The following is a 20,571-nucleotide window of genomic DNA, read 5'->3' as shown; positions in this document are numbered from 1 at the left end:
AAAAAGAGTTAAATTAAGACAAATAGTAGAAAAAATAACACAATTATAATAAAAAAGAAAAAGAAGAAAGTAAATTAAATAAAAAGCTAATAAGCAAGTTAAGCTCTTTTGTTTTAAATTAATTTATTATTAGTAAAAATATCATAATCCATCCAAAACTAATAAACAGTTTTTATCATGTAAAAGTGTTAGAACTAAATTAATAAAAAATATCAAATCATAATAAATGGATAATGATTTTTAAAAATTTTTAATGAAAATTCAGTTAAAATAACTAAAAAAACATTTTTAAATATAATTTACGAATGTAGGGAAAATTTCTATTTGAAAAATTAAATTCTAAAAGAAAAGAAAGTTTATAATATAAAGATGAAATTTATAAATAAATAAATATACATCGGACCAATATGGAGAACCTCATGAGATTTAAGTGAAGAGCTTAAAAACTTTTAATATTAGTAAATATAAATTTATTGTATATTGATAAAAAATAAATAATTACTTCTTGTAATGAGTGGTATTTAATCTATTATATCATTTATTTATTTTCAAAAATATTGAATAACAAACAATTAATTTATGGAAATTTAATTAATTATTAGTGGATAAAAAGAATAAATAAATTATATGAATTTATTAGCTTTTAGTAAGAGAAATTACAAATAACTTAATTAGTCAGTCAAACTAACATTCATTATTAAATCTTAAAATTTCTATTTCAAATGTTTACTTAAAAATAATAATGACTTAGAGATTGTATATAAAGGATAATGAATGAGAGAGAACTCACTAGAATAAAATAAATTTCAAGTATTTACAAGTATTTCTTTCTGTTATTTGAATAATTATCATATTTATTTTTTAAAATTTTATATTTTTGAAATAGTTTAAAAAAGTAAATGATAACTAACTAACTAACTATTTTTAAAAAGTTTGCATTCTTATTATCCTTTATATATAATCTCTAGTTCCTTATTAATTTTTAAGTAAATATTTAAAATAGAAATATAAAATTTAATAATGAATATTAATTAGACTGATTAAGTAAGTTATTTGTGATTTATCTTGATAAAAGCAAATTTATGAATTCATATAATTTATTTATTTGTTCTTTTTATCAACTTATAATTCATTAAATTTCCAAAAATTACTTCGTTATTCAATATTCTTTAATTAATTAATTAATTAATAAAATAAATGATGCAATAGATTAAATATTACAACAAATTTTAAGAAGTTATTATTTATTTTTTTATCAGTATACTCTTAATTTATTTTTACTATAAAAGTTTTTAAACTCTTCACTTTATTCTCATGAGGTCCTCCATATAGGTCTGAGGTATATTTTTAAAAAAATATTATCATTATAATACATATTCTTTATATATTTAACTGTCATTAATTTTTCTTATAGAAATTTTCCCTATATTCGTACATTATTTTTTAAAATGTTTTTTAGTTATTTTAACTTAATTTTAATTAAAAAATTTGTAAAAATAATATATATATCTATAGTAAATTGAAAGTATTATTTAAGTCACCAAAAATATTAAATAGAATAACAAAAGTCAATTTTATACATAATCCTTCATTAAAAATTAATAAAAAGATTTGAAAAGATGGATGGATAGATAGATGTTTGAAAAATTTTAAATACAAATTAGCATCTATTTGGTCAATCAATATCTACCTAACATTTCTTTCTGTTTATATAGATTGTAAATTTTGTAAAATTAAAAAAAGACTATGGCTTAAATTTTTATATTATTTTTATTTTTTCAAAAAACTAAAAAATAAAAAATAAAAATATCATAAACTAACATACTACACACATACTAGATATTTTAACTTTAAAAGTTAATCCTAAAAAATAAATTGAACCCATAAAATAAAAATATTAATCATAATTAAATAAAATAAGCAAAAATTATTCAAAAGGAAGAAATAAAACAATTTAAAATATGCTTGTGCATAATCTTTAATGACCATCTGAGTGAATCTTTAAATTTTTTTCTTTCATTCTGATGAATTCTTAATTAATCTGATGTTCATTTTAAATTTCTTTTATTTCTTTTTTTGGGCTAATTTTGTCTATTTTCCTAAATAGATATAATTTTTTAAAAGCGATTTTTTATAAGAAGTGAAATGATAATTATGTTAAGATAAAATTGCAATTTTTTAAATTGTATTGATTCGAAAAAATAAGTTTTTTTGATAAATAAATGAAATTGGATGCAACTTCATAATATTGTGAAAATATCTTTAAAAATTTTTTCTATTAAGTAACACTGCACTCTCAATATCTATAATATTGTAGTAAATATATTTAAAAATTTCATTATTTTTTCATTTAGCCAGATTGCTCTGCCTAATTTTTTAAAACTAATTCTTATATTCAACATATTATTAAAATCTGAAATCAATATTAGCAAAATAAATTAAAACTTATTAATCAATTTTCATACCATTAGAACATGAAATTAATATTTATAGACAAACAGACAAAAATTAATTAAAATTTTAATAATTGATGTTATAAAGATATTTTTGTGAAAAACTAACTTCAAATAAGCATAAGTAAAGAGAAAAGCAAAGAAACTATGGGTAAAATGTATGTGGAAGATGAAGCTTTGCAAACATTACTAGCAGAACCAGCAGGAGCAGTTTATCCATTAGGGCATGCAGTACATCCACTAGCACCAGAAGTAGTAGGGCTACCATAGAAATTAGCTTTACATTAGCATACAGGAGGATTAGCAGAGTTAAGGGAAGCGTTAGTGTCTGGGCAAGCGCAAGAAGACATATCAGTTGTACCAGCGGTAGAGGTTGTTCCAGATGGGCATGCAGTACATCCAGTAGCACCACCCTTAGTTGGGTTAGGTGTACCATAGAAGTTATCCTTACATTAGCATGCAGTGTTGGAACTATTTTTAACAGAATTTGAGTCTACGCAAAAGCAATAATCAACAGAATATGAACCAAAAGTAGAAATTGATCCTGTTGGGCATGGAGTACATCCACTAGCACCAGAACTGGTAGGTTTACCATAGAAGTTATCCTTACATGCGCAGCCAGTGTTGGCACCATTGGGAATAGCATTAACATCGATGCAAGTGCAAGAGCTGACAAGAGTTCCTGAGGTAGTGGCAGCTGCAGAAGTAGTTCCATCTGGGCATTTTTGGCAAGATCCTGCACCATTAACATCAGTAGAAGTACCATAATAACCAGCATTACAGAAACAAGTACCTCCATTACCAGCAGTAGCGTGAGCATCAGTACAAGCGTTTACTGTAGCAATCACAGCTAATGAAATAAGAATCAAAGAAATTGCTTTCATTTTTTTTTTTTTTGCAAGATTAATTTATATTAATTTGTATTTTTTATTTTATTAAATTTTTATGATTAAAATTTTGCTCATTTTAAAATAATCCAGCTGAGCTATGATAATTTGAAGATTATTCATTAATTAATTTATCTTCATATTATAATCTTGAATTTAAGATAAATTATCAATCAGGTAGGTTAATTTATTAATTAATTAATTTAAGATACAAAACAAATATTGTTAAAATTAGCTTATTTGAAACATTTACCTAAATTAGTTAAAGATAGTATCATGTAAGTTCCTAAACGCAAATAAAATTACTTAAAAATATGAAATTATACTCACTTTTTATGAAAATCATTTAACTACTTATATTTTTAAGATAATTTTTGAAAATAGAAAACCCAAAAATTCTAAATATGTTTCTAAACACAAAGTGAAATAGAAAATTAAATTAATTGATACTATTTTTGAGTTAATCATTAAAAGTACGAAATAATTAAAAATAAAATGCTTTATTCTACTTTATTAATAGCTAAAATGTAGAAAATCTGTCCAAATTTTAGGAGAAAATGATTGGTTTTTCAAATTAGATTTGCAAAAAAAACATTGATTAATTTTAAGATAAAACATTAAAAAATGTATGTTTTAAATTATTTAATGGAATAATAGCTATCATAATTTAAGTTAAAATATTAACATAAATTGGTGTGCAAGATTAATTAGTCTTGTATATTTTTTTTTTACATATTCTATGCATGATAATATTACAAAAAAATATTGATAAAATTATGTATCAATTTGCAACCATATATATTTATCTCCACTTACAATGTATTGAAGGGAAAAACTAATAAAAGCGCTAGCTAATAAAGAAAATTAAAAAAAAAATTTAATTTTTAAAGAAGATAAAACTTGGGAGTTAAGAGTAATAATTGATTTCTTTACTTCTAACTTAATTTAATTTCTAGTCCTGATGAAATATTAATAAAATTTACCTTTATAAGAATTGAATATAATAAATGCTTAAGAATTGTATGATGAAATATTTAAAATTTTGCTTTCTCTCAATTAGAAAAAAATAATATTTTTAAATAAATAAATTTTTTGTAATTTTGATAAAATATTTGTAAATTGGTTAAATTGTATTTAATTTTATTTACAAAAAAATTCATTCATTTATTTATCATTTTTAAAATGATATCTTTTTTTTTACTTCAAAATAATTTTACAAAATTTAACTAAATAAAATAAATTTTATATTAACATAGTATTTATGTATAAAGTAAAAATATATTGGTATCCTTAAAATACTCAAAAAATGAGATCTAAAAACTATGTAAATTTCAAAGTACAAAAATAAAAGATAAAAATTTTTATTTTGCTACCTCTAAGCTCAAAATTATCTTTATTTGCTTAAATAAATCTGATCAATTTTAAAATTTAATTTTATCATTTTTACTTTTGAAAAAAATATTTCGTTAGATATTTATAATAAATATATGATAAATATTTACTTTTCCATATATTCTAATAAAATATATCTCTTTTTAATCATGATTAACATGTCTTTATCTTTACTATTCATTCAGTTAATTTATTTACTATCCTTTTGTAATCTTTCGTAATTTAATTAGTTAGTTTTTGATTTTTTTCTATTGAAAAGGAAGTAAGTAAGTAAGTTTCCTATTCAACTATATTTAAATGAATATTTTTCTATAATAGAATTATTTTATAATATTTAATTGATTTATATTATATGTGATAAAATCAATAAAATAACACATTAACTATTTTCCCCATTTTACAGAATTATAAGGTATCTTCAAAATAAATTTCTTTTTTAATTTAACCATTTTTTTAAACAAAAAAAATATATCAACTATAAATTCTTAAATGTTCCAAGAGTAAAAATAATAAATTAGTCATATAAATTTTCAAAAATACGTTAAAATAATTTTTATTGGGTGATAGATACCACATTCTCAATATCTATAAAACTGTAGTATATATTTTAAATATCATTATTTTTTTGATTTAATCAGATTGCCTTGCCAGACTTTTTAAACTTACTCTTTTATTCAAAATATTATTGACTACTGAAATCAATATAAACCAAATAAATTTATTAATTTTTTTCTTAACATGTTTAAAGTGATATTAAAAAACTCAAATCAGAATATTTTCATATTTAACAAAAATTCTATTCATGATAAATTTTCATGTTTAATAGGCAAGTTTTATTTATTTGTTTAATTATTTACAATAAGATTATTATCTAATTATATAATTTGAAAGTTGAGTATTAAAAAAATTAATAAAAAAGAACTAATATTTTATTTTTTTTTGATAAAACTTATTAATCCATTTTCAAATCATTAGAACATAAAATTATTATTTATTGACTAACAGACAAAAATTTATTAATTTTTTAATAATTGATATTTTAAAGATATTTTCTTTGAAAAATTAACTTCAAATAAGCATAACTAAAGAGAAAAGTAAAGAAACTATGGGTAAAATATATGTGGAAGATGTTGAAGCAACTTTGCAAACATTAGTAGAAGAACCAGCTGGAGCAATTTATCCATTAGGGCATGCAGTACATCCACTAGCACCAGAACTAGTAGGAGAACCATAGAAGTTAGCTTTACATTAGCAAACAGGAGGATTAGCAGTGTTGAGGGAAGCGTTAGTGTCTGGGCAAGCGCAAGAAGATAGAGCAGTTGTACCTATGGTAGAGGTTGTATCAGTAGGGCATTTAGTACATCCACTGGGACCAGAAGAAGTAGGTGTACCATAGTAGTTAGCCTTACATTAGCAGGCAGTTTTGGCATCATTGATGACAGAATTAAAGTCACCACAAAGACATTAAGTAACAGTAGTTGAACCAGCAAAGGATTTTGATCCAGTTGGGCATGGAGTACATCCACTAGCACCAGAACTGGTAGGTGTACCGTAGTAGTTATCATTACATAAGCAGAGAGTGTAAGTAATATCGGGAATAGCGTTAGTATCGATGCAAGTGCAAGAGCTCTTAAGAGTCCCTGAGGTAGTGGAAGCAGGAGAAGTAGCTCCAGTTGGGCATTTTTTGCATGATCCACCTGAAGAAACATCAGTAGAAGTACCATAATAACCAGCATTACAGAAACAAGTACCTCCTTAACCAGCAGTAGCATTTGCATCAGCACAAGTAGCGTTTACTGTAGCAATTACAGCTAATGATATAAATATTAAAGAAATTGCTTTCATTATTTTTGCTATATTAGTTTATATTTATTTTTATTTTTATTAAATCTTTATAATTAGAATTTTGCTCATTTATTTTTAAATAATACAGATGAGCTGAGATAATTTGAATATTATCCATTCATTATTGTATCAAATCAATGTTCCCTCTTTATATTAATTATCTAGAATTTTAAATAAATGATCGATCGGGTAAGATAATTAATTAAATTTATTAATTCATTCAAGATAAAAAAACAAAAATTATTAAAATTAGCTTATTTGAAACATTACCTAAATTTGTTAAATATAATTTTATTTAGGATCCTAAACAAAAAAATAATTATTTAAAAATATGAAATTCTACTCTAATTTCATAAAAATCATTTAACTACTTTTTTTTAAAGAGAATTTTTACACAAAATTGAAAACCTAAAAATTTTAATCTATTTCTAAATAAGCACAAAGTAAAATATAAAATTAATTGATACTACTTTTGAGTTAATTATTAAAAGTACTAAATAAATAAAAATAAAATGCTTTATTCTACTTTATTATCTACTAAAAAGTAGAAAATCTACCATAATTTTAGGAGAAAATGGTCAGTTTTTTAAATTAGATTTGCAAATAAAAAATTGATTAATTTTATGATAAAATATTAGAAACATATGTCTGTCTTTTAATTATTTATTGGGATAATTATTATCATAATTTTTGGTAAAATATTAACATAAGTTGTCTTCTAACGTTTTGCAGATTAATTATCTTGTATATTTTTTCTTTCATATCCTATGCATGATAATATTACAAAAAAATTATTCATCTAATTACATATCAATATAACAATCATATATATTTATTACGACTTTCAAAATATTGAAGGGAAAATTAGTAAAAACACCAATAAACAAAATTAAATTTTTAATGAAGAGAAAATTTGGGAGATAAAAGGAATAATTAATTAATTAATTAATTTCATTCCTACTCACTTAATTTAATTTCTAGTTCTAGTTCTGATGAAATATTAATAAAATTTGTCATTAGAAGAGCTGATTATAACATATATGATCATTATTGATAAAACATTAATAATATTTCTCTTTATAAGAGTTGAATATAATAAATACTGGATGATATTATGATGAAATTTTTTAAAATTTGTTTTCTCTCTTTTAAATTAGAAAAAATAATATTAAAAATTATTATTTTTCTAAACTCAAAAGTAAATAAAGGCTTACTTTTTATTTTATTTTAAATTTGCTCTTTGTTATTGCAAAAAAATACTTCAAAGAAAAGCTCAAATTAATTCATTTAAATAAATTCAAGAATTTAATACTTTAAACATAATTTAACTTAAAATTAATCAGGGATAAATAAACTCATGTTGAATTTATATATCTTTAATATTATCTTTTAGGATTAAGGAGTTTTTATTTTTTTGCATACTTTCATGCATACATTTGAAATTATTAAACAAAGTTAATATAAATGATTAGTTAAATATTTAAAAAGTAAAAGAAAAAAAGTTAATAAAAAAGAAAGAAAATAAATTTTAGGTCATTTTAATTTTATTTACAAACAAAAAATTGATCTTAATTCTTCCTTTAAATATTAGTATTAATTTTGAAAGAGTACTTACAGGTTTAAAAAAAATATTTCTCACAAAATATTTTTGAAAACCAAACTGATTGTAATAGATTTTCTATCTAATACTTGAAATAAGAATAGTATCTAAATGTTTTTAAAGTTAATTTATTGCATTATCTTTAATAAAATAAATTTAAGCAAACAAGAGAATATAGCTAGGTTTTTTAAAAAATATTTTTTTTTAATAATTTTATAAAATTATCATATAATAGATAAGGAGAATTATAACTTTTTTATACTCGTAACAATCCATCCATCCATTTTTATGGATTAAAAAACTTTTGGAATATTAAACACAATAAATAGATAGGTGGTATGACTAAATTACAATCTATTATATTATTATCTTTTTAAGTTAAAACATAAAAAAAGAAAATTATTTTTTCATAATTTTATTTTGTGAAATTAATTTTGATAAAAGTAGATTTAACAAATATTTCTAGAAAATATCACCAAAATAAGGCAAATTTTATTAATAATAATTACATTTGTTATTGAGTAAAAATACAAAAATGAGTAGGTTTTTTAAACTTTAAAATGTTCAAACTTTCTTTTTTAGCTTAAAAAATAAGTAGCAACAAAAGAAGGAAATTCAAAAAAGCCCTTAGGAATCTAAAAATCTGTTTTAGCAAGCTTAGCAACTGCACAAACAAAATTAATTTGAAGAAGCCATCTTCTACTATAGTAAATCTATCAAATTAGATGAAAAGAACATAGTGCCATACTTTTATATGGGTCATGCCTACTAAAAGCTTTAGAATCATAAGCAGGCAATCGACTGTTTTTAAAAATATTTAGAAAACAAGCCAAAAGAAACAGCCACATATAAATATATTGGATAATCTTTCTTGAATATGAGTAATTTTGAGAGTGCAATCAAATGTTTTCTCTTAGCATTGAAATCATCTCCAGATGACCCTCTGCTTTATTACAATTTAGCAATAGCCTATGAAGGTTAATCAGAATAAAAATAAAACAATGAAGACATTGATAAAGCCATAATGCTTTACCAAAAGTCAATTTTACTAGACAAGAATCTTAAAGAGTCATTTAACAATTTAGGAAGCATTTATTTGCAAAAGAAAGATTATAATTAAGCCATTTAAAATTTTGAAAAAGCTATTGAAATAGACAATTCTTTCTCAAATGCTTACTTCAATTTATCATAAGCATATGCTAATTAGTAGAAATACTAAGAAGCCCTTATTCCATTAGAAAAGGCTAAGAATTTAGACCCAGAAAATGGCTAAATTTACTATAACTTAGCATTTTTGTATAGCAAGTTAGATAATGAATAAAAAGCAAAAGAATATTTAGAAATTAGTAAATAATTGCTAGGATAAGAGAATGAAAATTAATGAAATATGCAAAAACGCCTTAAAATGAACAACTACTAGATAGATAGATAAATAAATAACTAATTAAACTAATATAATTAATAATACTTACAAAAATGTAAATATACTTTTACTTAAAATAAGATAGATAGATACCTAATTAATATCTTTAATACAATTTCTGTAAACTAAATATAAATAAATCAATAAATCAATTAATCACAATTTTAGTCATTATTTAAATGAATAATCTTTCTTTAAAAAGCTAAATATTTAATCTATGTTTTATCTATTTTTTTATGCAGCATACAAGATAAGCTGTTTATTTTTTAATAAAATTAGACTTTCAACAAAACCCATGACTATTTTTTTTTGGAATTGAATTATAAATTTTGTAATAAAATCTGATTATGTTTTAAATTTATGATTTTAAAAAATAAATATTATTTAAATTCAAATGAGACTGATTTTTTTTTTTAATAAGCTCAATTTAATTTCTATCATATTTGAATTTATTTTAAAAATATCATAATTATTCTTTGATAAGCCAATTAAAAATTAAACTCTTTACTATTCATTCAATTAAAATGGTTCTTAACTTGATAGATATCCACTAGTTTTTTAAGGTGGATATTTAAAATGTTTAGGTATATGGTGGATATTTAATCATTTTAGGTCTTAGGTGGAGAAATAACAGGGATTGACCATAAAATCTATTTATCTTATTATATTTTATGTTAAAAACACTTTTTCAAAATATTATATAATAAAAAAAACATATAATATTCAATTATTCAAACATTTAATATTTATTCCACTGGTTTATCACATGAATTCTTTTTTTAAGACAACTAATCTTTTTGATTTAAGAATCTTGCTTATTAAATTGAATTTTTATGATTCCTTCATTTTGCTAAAAATTTTATAATAAATTGGTGTAAATTTTTAATACAAAGAAAGAACAAAAAAAAAGCAAGCACAATAAAAAGAAAAAGAAAAAAGTGCTTTATTGTTTTAAATTAGTTTTTATAACTAAATATATCACAATCCAAAACAAGTAAACTGTTTTTACAAAAGTTAAAGTGTCAAATTTGAGAGATTACTGCAATTAGCTAAAGCAGAACCTAAGCTTGATGCACCTTCATAACCAATATCATTGCAACTTTTTAAATATTGAAGAAAAAATATATCATTAAATAGCTAATTAGATGGAAAAAATCAAGAAAAAATATGAAATAATAAATAAGATTAATTAATTGATAATAAAATTAAAAGTTGAAAATAAAATGATGTGTTAAATTAACAAAGAAAGAACAAAAAAAAAGCAAACAAAAGAAAAAGAAATAAGAGTTTTATTGTTTTTAATTAGTTTTTATAATTAAAAATATCACAATCTAAAACAAATTAACTATTTTTACCCAAGCTTAAGTGTCAAATATGAGAGATTAATGCAATTTGATAAAATAGAACATAAGCCTGATGCACCTTTATCACCAATTTAATTGAAACTTTTTAAATAATGAAGAAAAAATATATCATTAAATAGTTAATTAGAAGGAAAAAATGAAGAAAAAATATGAAATAACAACATTAATTAATTAATAATAAAAGCAAAAGTTGAAAATAAAATGATGAGTTAAATTAACAAAGAGAGGACAAAAAAAGCTAGCACAAAAAAAAAGAAATAAGAGCTTTATTGTTTTTAATTAGTTTTTATAATTATAACTATCACAATCCAAAACAAATAAACTGTTTTTACTTTAAGTTAAGTGTCAAATTTGAAAGATTAATGCACTTTGATAAACCAAAACCTAAGCCTGATACACCTTCATCACCAATTTAATTACTTCTTTTTAAATATTGAAAAAAAAATATATCATTAAATCGTTAATTAGAAGGAAAAAATGTAGAAAAAATATGAAATAATAAGATTAATTAATTAATAATAAAGCCAAAAGTTGAAAATAAAATGAAGAGTTAAATTAACAAATAAAGAACAAAAAAAAGCAACCACAATAAAAAGAAAAAAGAGCTTTATTGTTTTTAATTAGTTTTTATAATTAAAAATATCACAATCCAAAACAAATAACTGTTTTTACGGAAGCAAAAGTGAAAAATTTTAGAGATTAATGCAATTTGATAAACCAAAACCTAAGCCTGATACACCTTTATCACGGATTTAATTGAAACTTTTTAAATATTGAAGAAAAAATATATCATTAAATAGTTAATTCGAAAGAAAAAATGAAGAAAAAATAAGATTAATTAATAATAAAAGCAAAAGTTAAAAATAAAATGATAAGTTAAATTAAGACAGAAAGAACAAAAAAAAGCAAGCACAATAAAAAGAAAAAGAAATAAGAGCTTTATTGTTTTAAATTAGTTTATATAATTAAAAATATCACAATCCAAAACAAATAAACTGTTTTTACCCAAGGTTAAGTGTCAAATTTGAGAGATTAATGCAATTTGATAAACCAGAACCTAAGCCTGATGCACCTTCATCACCAATTTAGCTTGAACTTTTTAAATATTGAAGAAAAAATATATCACTAAATAGTTAATTAGAAAGAAAAAATGAAGAAAATATATGAAATAACAAGATTAATTAATTAATAATAAAAGCAAAAGTTAAAAATAAAATGATGAGTTAAATTAACAAAAAAAGGACAAAAAAAAAGCAAGCACAATAAAAAGAAAAAGAAAAAAGAGCTTTATTGTTTTTTAATAGTTTTAATAATTATAACTATCACGATCCAAAACAAATAAACTGTTTTACGGAAGCCAAAGTAAAAAATTTGAGAGATTAATGCAATTTGATAAACCAAAAACTAAGCCTGATACACCTTTATCACGGATTTAATTTCCACTTTTTAAATATTGAAGAAAAAATATATCATTAAATAGTTAATTTGAAAGAAAAAATGAAGAAAAAATTTGAAAAAATAAGATTAATTAATAATAAAAGTAAAAGTTGAAAATAAAATGATAAGTTAAATTTACAAAGAAAGAATAAAAAAAAAAGCAAGCACAATAAAAAGAAAAAGAAATAAGAGCTTTATAATTTTAAATTAGTTTTTATAATTCATAATCCAAAATAAATAAAATGTTTTTACCCAAGGATAAGTGACAATTTTGAGAGATTAATGCAATTTGATAAATCAGAACCTAAGGCTGATGCACCTTCATCACCAATTTAATTCTCACTTTTTAAATATTGAAGAAAAAATATATCATTAAATAGCTAATTAGAAGGAAAAAATGAAGAAAAAATATGAAATAACAAGATTAATTAATTATGAAAGCAAAAGTTGAAAATAAAATGGTGAGTTAAATTAACAACGAAAGAACAAAAAAAAAAGCAAACACAATAATAAGAAAAAGAAAAAAGAGCTTTATTGTTTTTAATTAGTTCTTATAATTAAAAATATCACAATCCAAAACAAATAAACTGTTTTTACCAAAGTGAAAGTGTCAATTTTGAGAGATTAATGCAATTTGATAAACCAGAACCTAAGGCTGATGCACCTTCGTCACCAATTTAATTACTTCTTTTTAAATATTGAAGAAAAAATATATCATTAAATAGCTTAAAAAATTAAGAAAAAATATGAAATAACAAGATTAATTAATTAATAATAAAAGCAAAAGTTGAAAATAAAATGATGAGTTAAATTAACAACGAAAGAACAAAAAAATAATAAGAAAAATAAAAAAGAGCTTTATTGTTTTTAATTAGTTTTTATAATTAAAAATATTATAATTCAAAATAAATAAGCTGTTTTTACCCAAGCAAAAGGGTCAAATTAGAGAGATTAATGCAATTTGATAAACCAGAACCTAAGCCTGAAACACCCATAGCACCAATTTAATTGGAACTTTTTAAATATTGAAGAAAAAATATATCATTAAATAGTTAATTAGAAGGAAAAAATATGAAATAACAAGATTAATTAATAATGAAAGCAAAAGTTGAAAATAAATTGATGAGTTAAATTAACAACGAAAGAACAAAAAAATAGCAAACACAATAATAAGAAAAAGAAAAAAGAGCTTTATTGTTTTTAATTAGTTTTTATAATTCAAAATATCACAATCCAAAACAAATAAACTATTTTTACACAAGTATAAGTTCCAAATTAGAGAGATTAATGCAATTTGATAAACCAGAACCTAAGTTTGAAATACCCATAGCACCAATTTAATTGGAACTTTTTAATTATTGAAGAAAAAAATATCATCAAATAGTTAATTAGAAGGAAAAAATGAAGAAAAAATATGAAATAATAAAATTAATTAATAATAAAAGCAAAAGTTGAATATAAAATGATGAGCTAAACTAACAAAGAAAGAACAAAAAAAGCAAGCACAATAAAAAGAAAAAACAAAAATGTATTGTTTTTTTAATTAGTTTTTATAATTAAAAATATCACAATCCAAAATAAATAAACTGTTTTTACTCAAGCCAAAGTTCCAAATTTGAGAGATTAATGCAATTTGATAAACCAGAACCTAAGCCTGATGCACCTTCGTCACCAATTTAATTGGAACTTTTTAAAAATTGAAGAAAAAATATAACATTAAATATTTAATTAGAAGGAAAAAATGAAGAAAATATATGAAATAATAAGATTAATTAATTAATAATAAAAGAAAAAAAGTTGAAAATAAAATGATGAGTTAAATTAACAAAGAAAGAAAAGAAAAAAGAGCTTTATTCTTTTTAATTAGTTTTTATAATTAAAAATATCATAATCCTAAATAAATAAGCTGTTTTTACCCAAGCAAAAGTGTCAAATTTGTTTTCATAAAAATTAATAAATAATGATGATAGTTTCAAAAACAAAAATTACTTATTTAAATAAATTGAAAGTTAAATATATAAAAAATATTAATAATAATAAAAATAATATTAATAAATAAAAAACACTTCAGTTCAATATGGAGAACCTCATGAGATAAAAGTGAAGAGCTTAAAAACTTTTTTTATTAATTTATATAAATTTAAAGGATATTAATAAAAAAATTAATAATTACTTCTTCTAATCTGTTGTAATATTTAATCTATTTCATTTATTTTTTTTTTTCAAAAATATTGAATAGCGATTTATGAAATTTAATTAATTAATAATAAATGGATAAAATGAACTAATAAAATATAATAATTAATTATCAGATATTAATTTATTAATTTTGTTTTATGAAGAGATAGATAGATATCAATCACAGAAGAGTTATTTAAAAATTCATTATTTAATCTTAATATTTGTATTTAAAACATATACTTAAAAATATAATATATAGAAAAAAATTGTATTGATCCCAGCCAAAAAAGAAAAATATATTTCTCTATTCTCCATACCTATCACACTATTTTTTTCTGCCTTCCAAGCATTTCGCCTTGAAGGCTTTATTATTTTCAGAAAAAATGATAAAAAAATAATGAATTTAAAAATAAATTGCTAATAAAATGATAGATTACATAATTTATTAATATCTAAATTAATTAATATTTAATTAAATAAAATATGAAAAGGAAAGACAAACAACATAAAATTAATTATCAATAAATTTATCTATAATTTTTTAATTAATATAAAATAAAATTAAAATTAAAATAATTTACTTAAAAAAAATTAAAAAGTAAACAAATAAAAACATTAAAATAAAATAACATAAAAATTAAAAATTAAGTAATTGATTTATTTTTTATTTATATTTTACTCTTCTTAGCTACACAAAAAATATGCAGCAAATAGCTATTTTAATTAAATGAAATGTCACAATCTGCACATACATACACAGCTAGCAATATTTTAGTAACAAGATTAGAAATATTATTTAAATTGCACTATCAATTAATTGTAATTATTTTTACCTAATCTTTAAATAATGTCAATTTTTGAAAGAATTTTTTTGATCATTTCTAATAAATAAAAAATAACAAGTTTTACTTAAAATATGGCTATTGGAAACATAAAGAGAGTAGACTGGATAAAATATATATCTACTTATCCCTAATTTTATATTAGATAGAAGTGTTGCTTGCTATGGATATTTATTAAAAGCATATTCACTTTTAATTCTCACAAGAAATTAAATTATTTGAGTTTTTATTGAGAACGAATATGAACATCAAATATAAGTGGCTATTTTAGCTAATTAAAATACAAAAATAATGAAATTTATTAGTTTTTAATTTGTAGGTATTACTAACTAACCATTACAGATGATTTATTTTAATTTATTATTCTAATTTTATAATGATTCTAAAATTATATATGAAATTTTCATAGCAAAGTACCTCTAACAAATAAGTAAATTAAAAAGAGACAGATAATCAGATAGACAAACTTACAAACAAACAAATAAACAAATAAACAGACTACTATTTTTGTTTTAAACAAGAATTCTATTCTGGTATCTATTTTTTATAGATAAATAAATGAAAACATAACTGAATTAATAGGGGTCTGCAGAAAAGATTAAAGGTTTACTGGATTTTAAATTTATTTACTGCGAATAAATTACTTTATTTGATAAATTAAATAAAAACTTAAGCATATTTGTATTAATTTATAGATGGAAATAAAGCCAAATAATTAATAATAAGCAATTAATTTCTATTAATTTAATATAAATTGTGTAAAAATAATCAAAAGGCAAATAATTAAATTAATGAAAATCTTAATAGGTTTAGTGGTTATTAGCATTGCTTTTGCTAAATAAATTTTAACAAGCTTAGATGTGCTAGATATGAATAATAATCCTACAAGGATATCTTTTTATTATTGTAGCATCACCATTTCTGATAATTATGAATGCTTATATGATAAAAATTTCTAATTATAATTAGAGGAGACTTTAAAGTCTTTTTGTAAGAGAGTAAATAGCATGTTTCTTTGCTTAGAAACAACAGACAATTATGTCTTAAAGAGAAACTAATTTAGTATCGAATCATCTGTCTTTGATGATAAGTGTAGCATGTTTTCTGAGGATGGAAAGATATGTGAGAGTCCAAAATCTGGGTACACTTTTGTTATTCCTGATAACACTTATATTTTGATGGATAAAACAATGTGCGCTATTTATAATTCTACCAATAAGACTTGCGAGAAATATTACTATCGCTTCTTGCCAGTAGAAGACTACAGCTACTCAGTATTTTTCAAAGACTTTCAAAATTTTGAGAAAATTTAGAAAGGCTCTACTTCTAAAAATATTAAATGTTAAACGGGATATAAGTTATTAAAAACTCAAGATAAAATTGGTTGCGTCAATGATGACTTTTTTGATCCTTTCTGTTCTAAAGCTGACGAATTTAATAGATGCTAGGAGTGCATAGCTAATTATGCGATAAATGCTCATACTGGCGAATGTCAATACAGCACTGTAGATAATTGCTTAATTTAGGTTATTGAAAATCCATCAGACAACTTTTCTTAATGCCTACTTTGCTAAAAGGGCTATAAAATTGTTAAGGAAGAAAAAAATAACTATGTATGTAAAAAATGGCTAAATTGCTAAACTATTAATAAATATCCTCCTTATGAATGCTTGGCTTGTTTTATCAGAAAAGATATTCCGGAATATGCAAACGATTGCAGGATAAACGAAAAGAAAAATATTGATATATATAATTAATATGGTGGAGGCTTGAAGTGTAAAGATAATGAAAACTTTTTCTTAAAATATGATTGCGTTGAAAGAAAGTTCTCAAAAAATTGCCCGAATAAATCATAACACCCCTTAGGAGATTTCTGCACTTCATTAGGTTCTGATAGATAATTTTGGCTTTAGGAGGATGTAGATCGTCCTATTCCAAAATCTATCGCTCATCTTGAGCCTCTGAAGATATCCAGTACTTCTGATTACATAAATATTATAGGTATAGTTCAAAAGAATTCAATGTTTTTTAAAAGTTATGGAAGTAGAATGTATACTAATACGCAATACTATTAGTAATTTGAAATGACCTATGACTTTTAATTATTTAATCCCTAGTAGATCACTTAAATTTAAGGATGTTTAGAATACTCCCTTTTTTCTGATTTGTGTGTTAGATGCGAATAAGGTATTGTTCTCGTAAACTCTAGTAAAACACCTTAGTCGTAATGTTCTCAGGATACCTAACAGATACCAGAAGGATGCTTAGTTTTTGATACTCAGAAAAAACAATGCTTAAAGTGCTCAGATTAAAAGCCTTATTGCTAATCTCCTAAGATAGATAATTGTAGAAAATAATTCTATGAAAAGTGTCTTATCTGCGAAGATGGCTATACCCTTACAAAGTAATTTAAGTGTGTAATATAATAACCAGATTTTTACTATACCAACTTTGCCTTATTTGATGGTGAGGATTATTGCTTTCAAGGATTTTACTTTTAAACAGCTATTAAAAGCTAAAACGGAGAATATTCTTGCCAAAACACAAAAGAAAATTGTATAAATTTTTCTAGCAGCGGTAAATGTAATTAATGCTAATTTGGCTATAGCTTGAACCAAGATACATATAAATGCTAAACATCTGCTAAACTATAAAACTGCTTATACTCTAAAGGAATAGATACGTGCACATATTGTTAAAATTCTTATCAACTCCTCAACGATGGTACTTGCAAGTTTATTTCTCCGATAGCAAAATGCTAAGATAATAATTTAAATTGCTAATGTGGAATAAATACCAATTTTTGTATTTTATGTGATGACGGCTTTAAATAAGCTACTTCTTCCTTTTATAGGTGTGATAAAGTTTGTAAAAATGGATAGATCGGAAACGCGTTACCTACTTGCTCTTAACAAATTAAATGCTAGAATGGTTGTTAAACATGTGCTTTCAATAATACTAGTTTTTGCTATTCATGCTAAAATGGAGTATAGCCAATTGATGGAAGCTGCGATTCAAAGCCAAAGCAATGCAAACCTAACGAATTTCTTACTTAAACAAAAAGGTAGGTTTGCATAAAGTGTCCTGATTAATGCTCCTCGTGCTCATCTCTTACAAAATGCATAACATGTGTAGATCCTTCAAAATCTGTTAACTTATTATGTAATTGTAAATTAAACTAATTCTACCATGAAAATACCTGTATCGATAAATGTCCATATGGATGGAAAAAGTCTGAAACAGAAGAAGGTAAATGCATAAAAGCTTGCCCTGATGGCCAATATGCTATATAAGATAAAGAAAACAACTTTCTGAAGTGCTCTGATATAAATTCTGATTCTAATCTCTAGCTTTATTGTTCATCTTTGATAGGAGCATTGCCAGATTTATTAACAACAAGCATCTCAAATAATACAAATGATTATATTGACATAAAAATTACTTTCAGCCAAAGTGAAATCAAAAAGTGCTTCACATTCAAAGTAGTAAGCGCAAGTAATGTGGAATAATAGCTTTAAGATTAGTAAACTAATATCAACAACAAGCTAGAAATGATTGCTCACATTTCTAAAAAGGATATCTCTTAGAGTATAAGTGAAGATTAAAACAAAAATAAATTCATTTTTGTTTTATTTTAGATATTCCAAAAAGATGTGCAAAAACAAGAAGTAAAGATTAAATTAACCACAGATTTTGCCTTAATCCCTTTTGAAATCTAAAAAAATTTTGAAGAAGTTCAAAAAATATGCCAAAATTGTGAAATTCCAAATTCAGTTTAGGTTTAATCCACTTTATAAGTAAGCTGCAAGACTAGCAAAAACTGCTCTTCAAACACTGTATCAGCTTAAACGGAAGAAGATATAGAAATAGTATAGACCACTGGTGAATCTAGCTACCAAAGTAGTAGAATAGAACCTCACGAGTTTAGAATTACTACTCGTAATTCTACTGATGGAAGCATTAAAGTAATTTTAGATCATCCTTTCTCAATAGATTAATCCTAGCCAGGTAAAATTTTGTATAAATTTAAAGCACCTAAGTAGGCAAATAACTCAACCATAAGAATAACTTCCAAAGTTTTATAGTCTGGAAAAAAGAGATTATTAGAGAGTGATTAAGTTCTTTATCCAAGCAAGTATAAATATTTAGTTCAGAGCTTTTAAATCTAAATATAAGAAAAATCAACTCCATCAACTGATCCAACAACTTAAACATCAACATCAAGTGAAAACTAAAGTACAGAAAGTTCTCAAGATAATTCTACAAATACTCAATTAATAATCATTATAGTATTCTCAATAGTAGGTGGTCTAGTAATTATAGGAATAGTAGCTATAATATATTTAAGAAAAAAAAATAGAGCAAGTAAGTTCCGCGATTTTGAAATTGAAAGTAAAAAAAGCGATAAAAATGGCAGTTAATAAGTTTAAAGCAATGGAGAATTAAAAGGTTCATAAGAATTATATGGAATTGAATACATTTGAGCCAAATAAATTAAAAAATTTTAATAATTTTTTAGAAGGACTTTCTTTTATTTTATTAAGTATTTTTATGTTTTTTATTCAATAACTGAAAAAATTACAATAATTTATTTTTATTTTTTTTTATATTTTCAAAAAGAGTTTTTTCTTTTTATTTCATATGATTAAATAATAAATTCAATAAAATTAAAATTTTTGATAATAAATCAATGAAATTACTTACTTACTATAAATATCCATTTATTAAGACTTTTAGGTAAAAGGTTGATTAAGAAAATTTTTTAATTTTTAGCCCATTGAATAAGGGGTCAGTCAATAATGGGGGATGTTAATTAATATTTGAGGATTTATATTAATTGAAAAAGTAGCAAGTAAAAATTCAAGAGAAATTTACATAAATTCAACAACAGCTTCAAAACTAAAAAACTTTTGAATAGATAGATAGAGTAAATTTATATTAAATATTTAATGATTTAGCAAGTCAGAAGGATGCTTTAGAAAGCTTTAAAATACTCATTAATATAAAATGTCACTTTCAAAAGCAAAAAATTAGAAAAATAAAACATATTTAAATATGCTTTTTTTGTTTTTATTTATGATTATTAAAAATAAACACTTATTTTCAATCTCAGATTCTATCAATTACAAAAATGTCTTGATCAAAAA

The 20,571-nt window shown here is 22.3% G+C and overlaps 5 protein-coding genes across 5 annotated transcripts; 2 read left to right on the top strand and 3 right to left on the bottom strand. All coding sequences in view use genetic code 6, as the record gives it.

Annotated features, from left to right (window-relative positions):
- Positions 1-2,563: 2,563 nt before the first annotated feature.
- Positions 2,564-3,337, bottom strand: TTHERM_00594280 (immobilization antigen; the record flags this gene model as incomplete). The annotated part of the gene is made up of 1 exon (XM_001011688.1): positions 2,564-3,337. The coding sequence occupies one exon, from the start codon at positions 3,335-3,337 to the stop codon at positions 2,564-2,566; it is 774 nt and encodes a 257-aa protein (XP_001011688.1).
- Positions 3,338-5,800: 2,463 nt separating this feature from the next.
- On the bottom strand, positions 5,801-6,577 carry TTHERM_00594270 (immobilization antigen; the record flags this gene model as incomplete). Its single annotated transcript, XM_001011687.1, has 1 exon — positions 5,801-6,577. The coding sequence occupies one exon, from the start codon at positions 6,575-6,577 to the stop codon at positions 5,801-5,803; it is 777 nt and encodes a 258-aa protein (XP_001011687.1).
- Positions 6,578-8,640: 2,063 nt separating this feature from the next.
- TTHERM_00594260 (tetratricopeptide repeat protein) lies at positions 8,641-9,561 on the top strand (the record flags this gene model as incomplete). Its single annotated transcript, XM_001011686.2, has 1 exon — positions 8,641-9,561. Exon 1 carries the CDS (start codon positions 8,713-8,715, stop codon positions 9,559-9,561), a length of 849 nt encoding a protein of 282 aa, XP_001011686.1. The 5' UTR covers positions 8,641-8,712.
- A 701-nt stretch (positions 9,562-10,262) lies between these two features.
- Positions 10,263-14,648, bottom strand: TTHERM_000594259 (hypothetical protein). The gene is made up of 14 exons (XM_012796425.1): positions 14,575-14,648; positions 14,318-14,517; positions 13,998-14,087; positions 13,659-13,748; positions 13,326-13,415; positions 12,999-13,088; positions 12,654-12,743; positions 12,317-12,406; positions 11,970-12,059; positions 11,637-11,726; positions 11,297-11,386; positions 10,956-11,045; positions 10,610-10,699; positions 10,263-10,450 (listed from the first exon to the last, which is right to left on the bottom strand). Exons 2-14 carry the CDS (start codon positions 14,344-14,346, stop codon positions 10,363-10,365), a joined length of 1,107 nt encoding a protein of 368 aa, XP_012651879.1. The 5' UTR covers positions 14,347-14,517; positions 14,575-14,648; the 3' UTR covers positions 10,263-10,362.
- A 1,334-nt stretch (positions 14,649-15,982) lies between these two features.
- Positions 15,983-19,908, top strand: TTHERM_00594240 (transmembrane protein, putative; the record flags this gene model as incomplete). The annotated part of the gene is made up of 2 exons (XM_001011684.2): positions 15,983-16,028; positions 16,232-19,908. 2 exons carry the CDS (start codon positions 15,983-15,985, stop codon positions 19,906-19,908), a joined length of 3,723 nt encoding a protein of 1,240 aa, XP_001011684.2.
- Positions 19,909-20,571: the final 663 nt, after the last annotated feature.

Source organism: Tetrahymena thermophila, assembly GCF_000189635.1.
Source record: "Tetrahymena thermophila SB210 genomic scaffold scf_8254731, whole genome shotgun sequence".
Classification (NCBI taxonomy): domain Eukaryota; phylum Ciliophora; class Oligohymenophorea; order Hymenostomatida; family Tetrahymenidae; genus Tetrahymena; species Tetrahymena thermophila.
The sequence above is the reverse complement of the archived record's forward strand: the minus strand, read 5'-3'. Positions and strand labels throughout refer to the sequence as shown.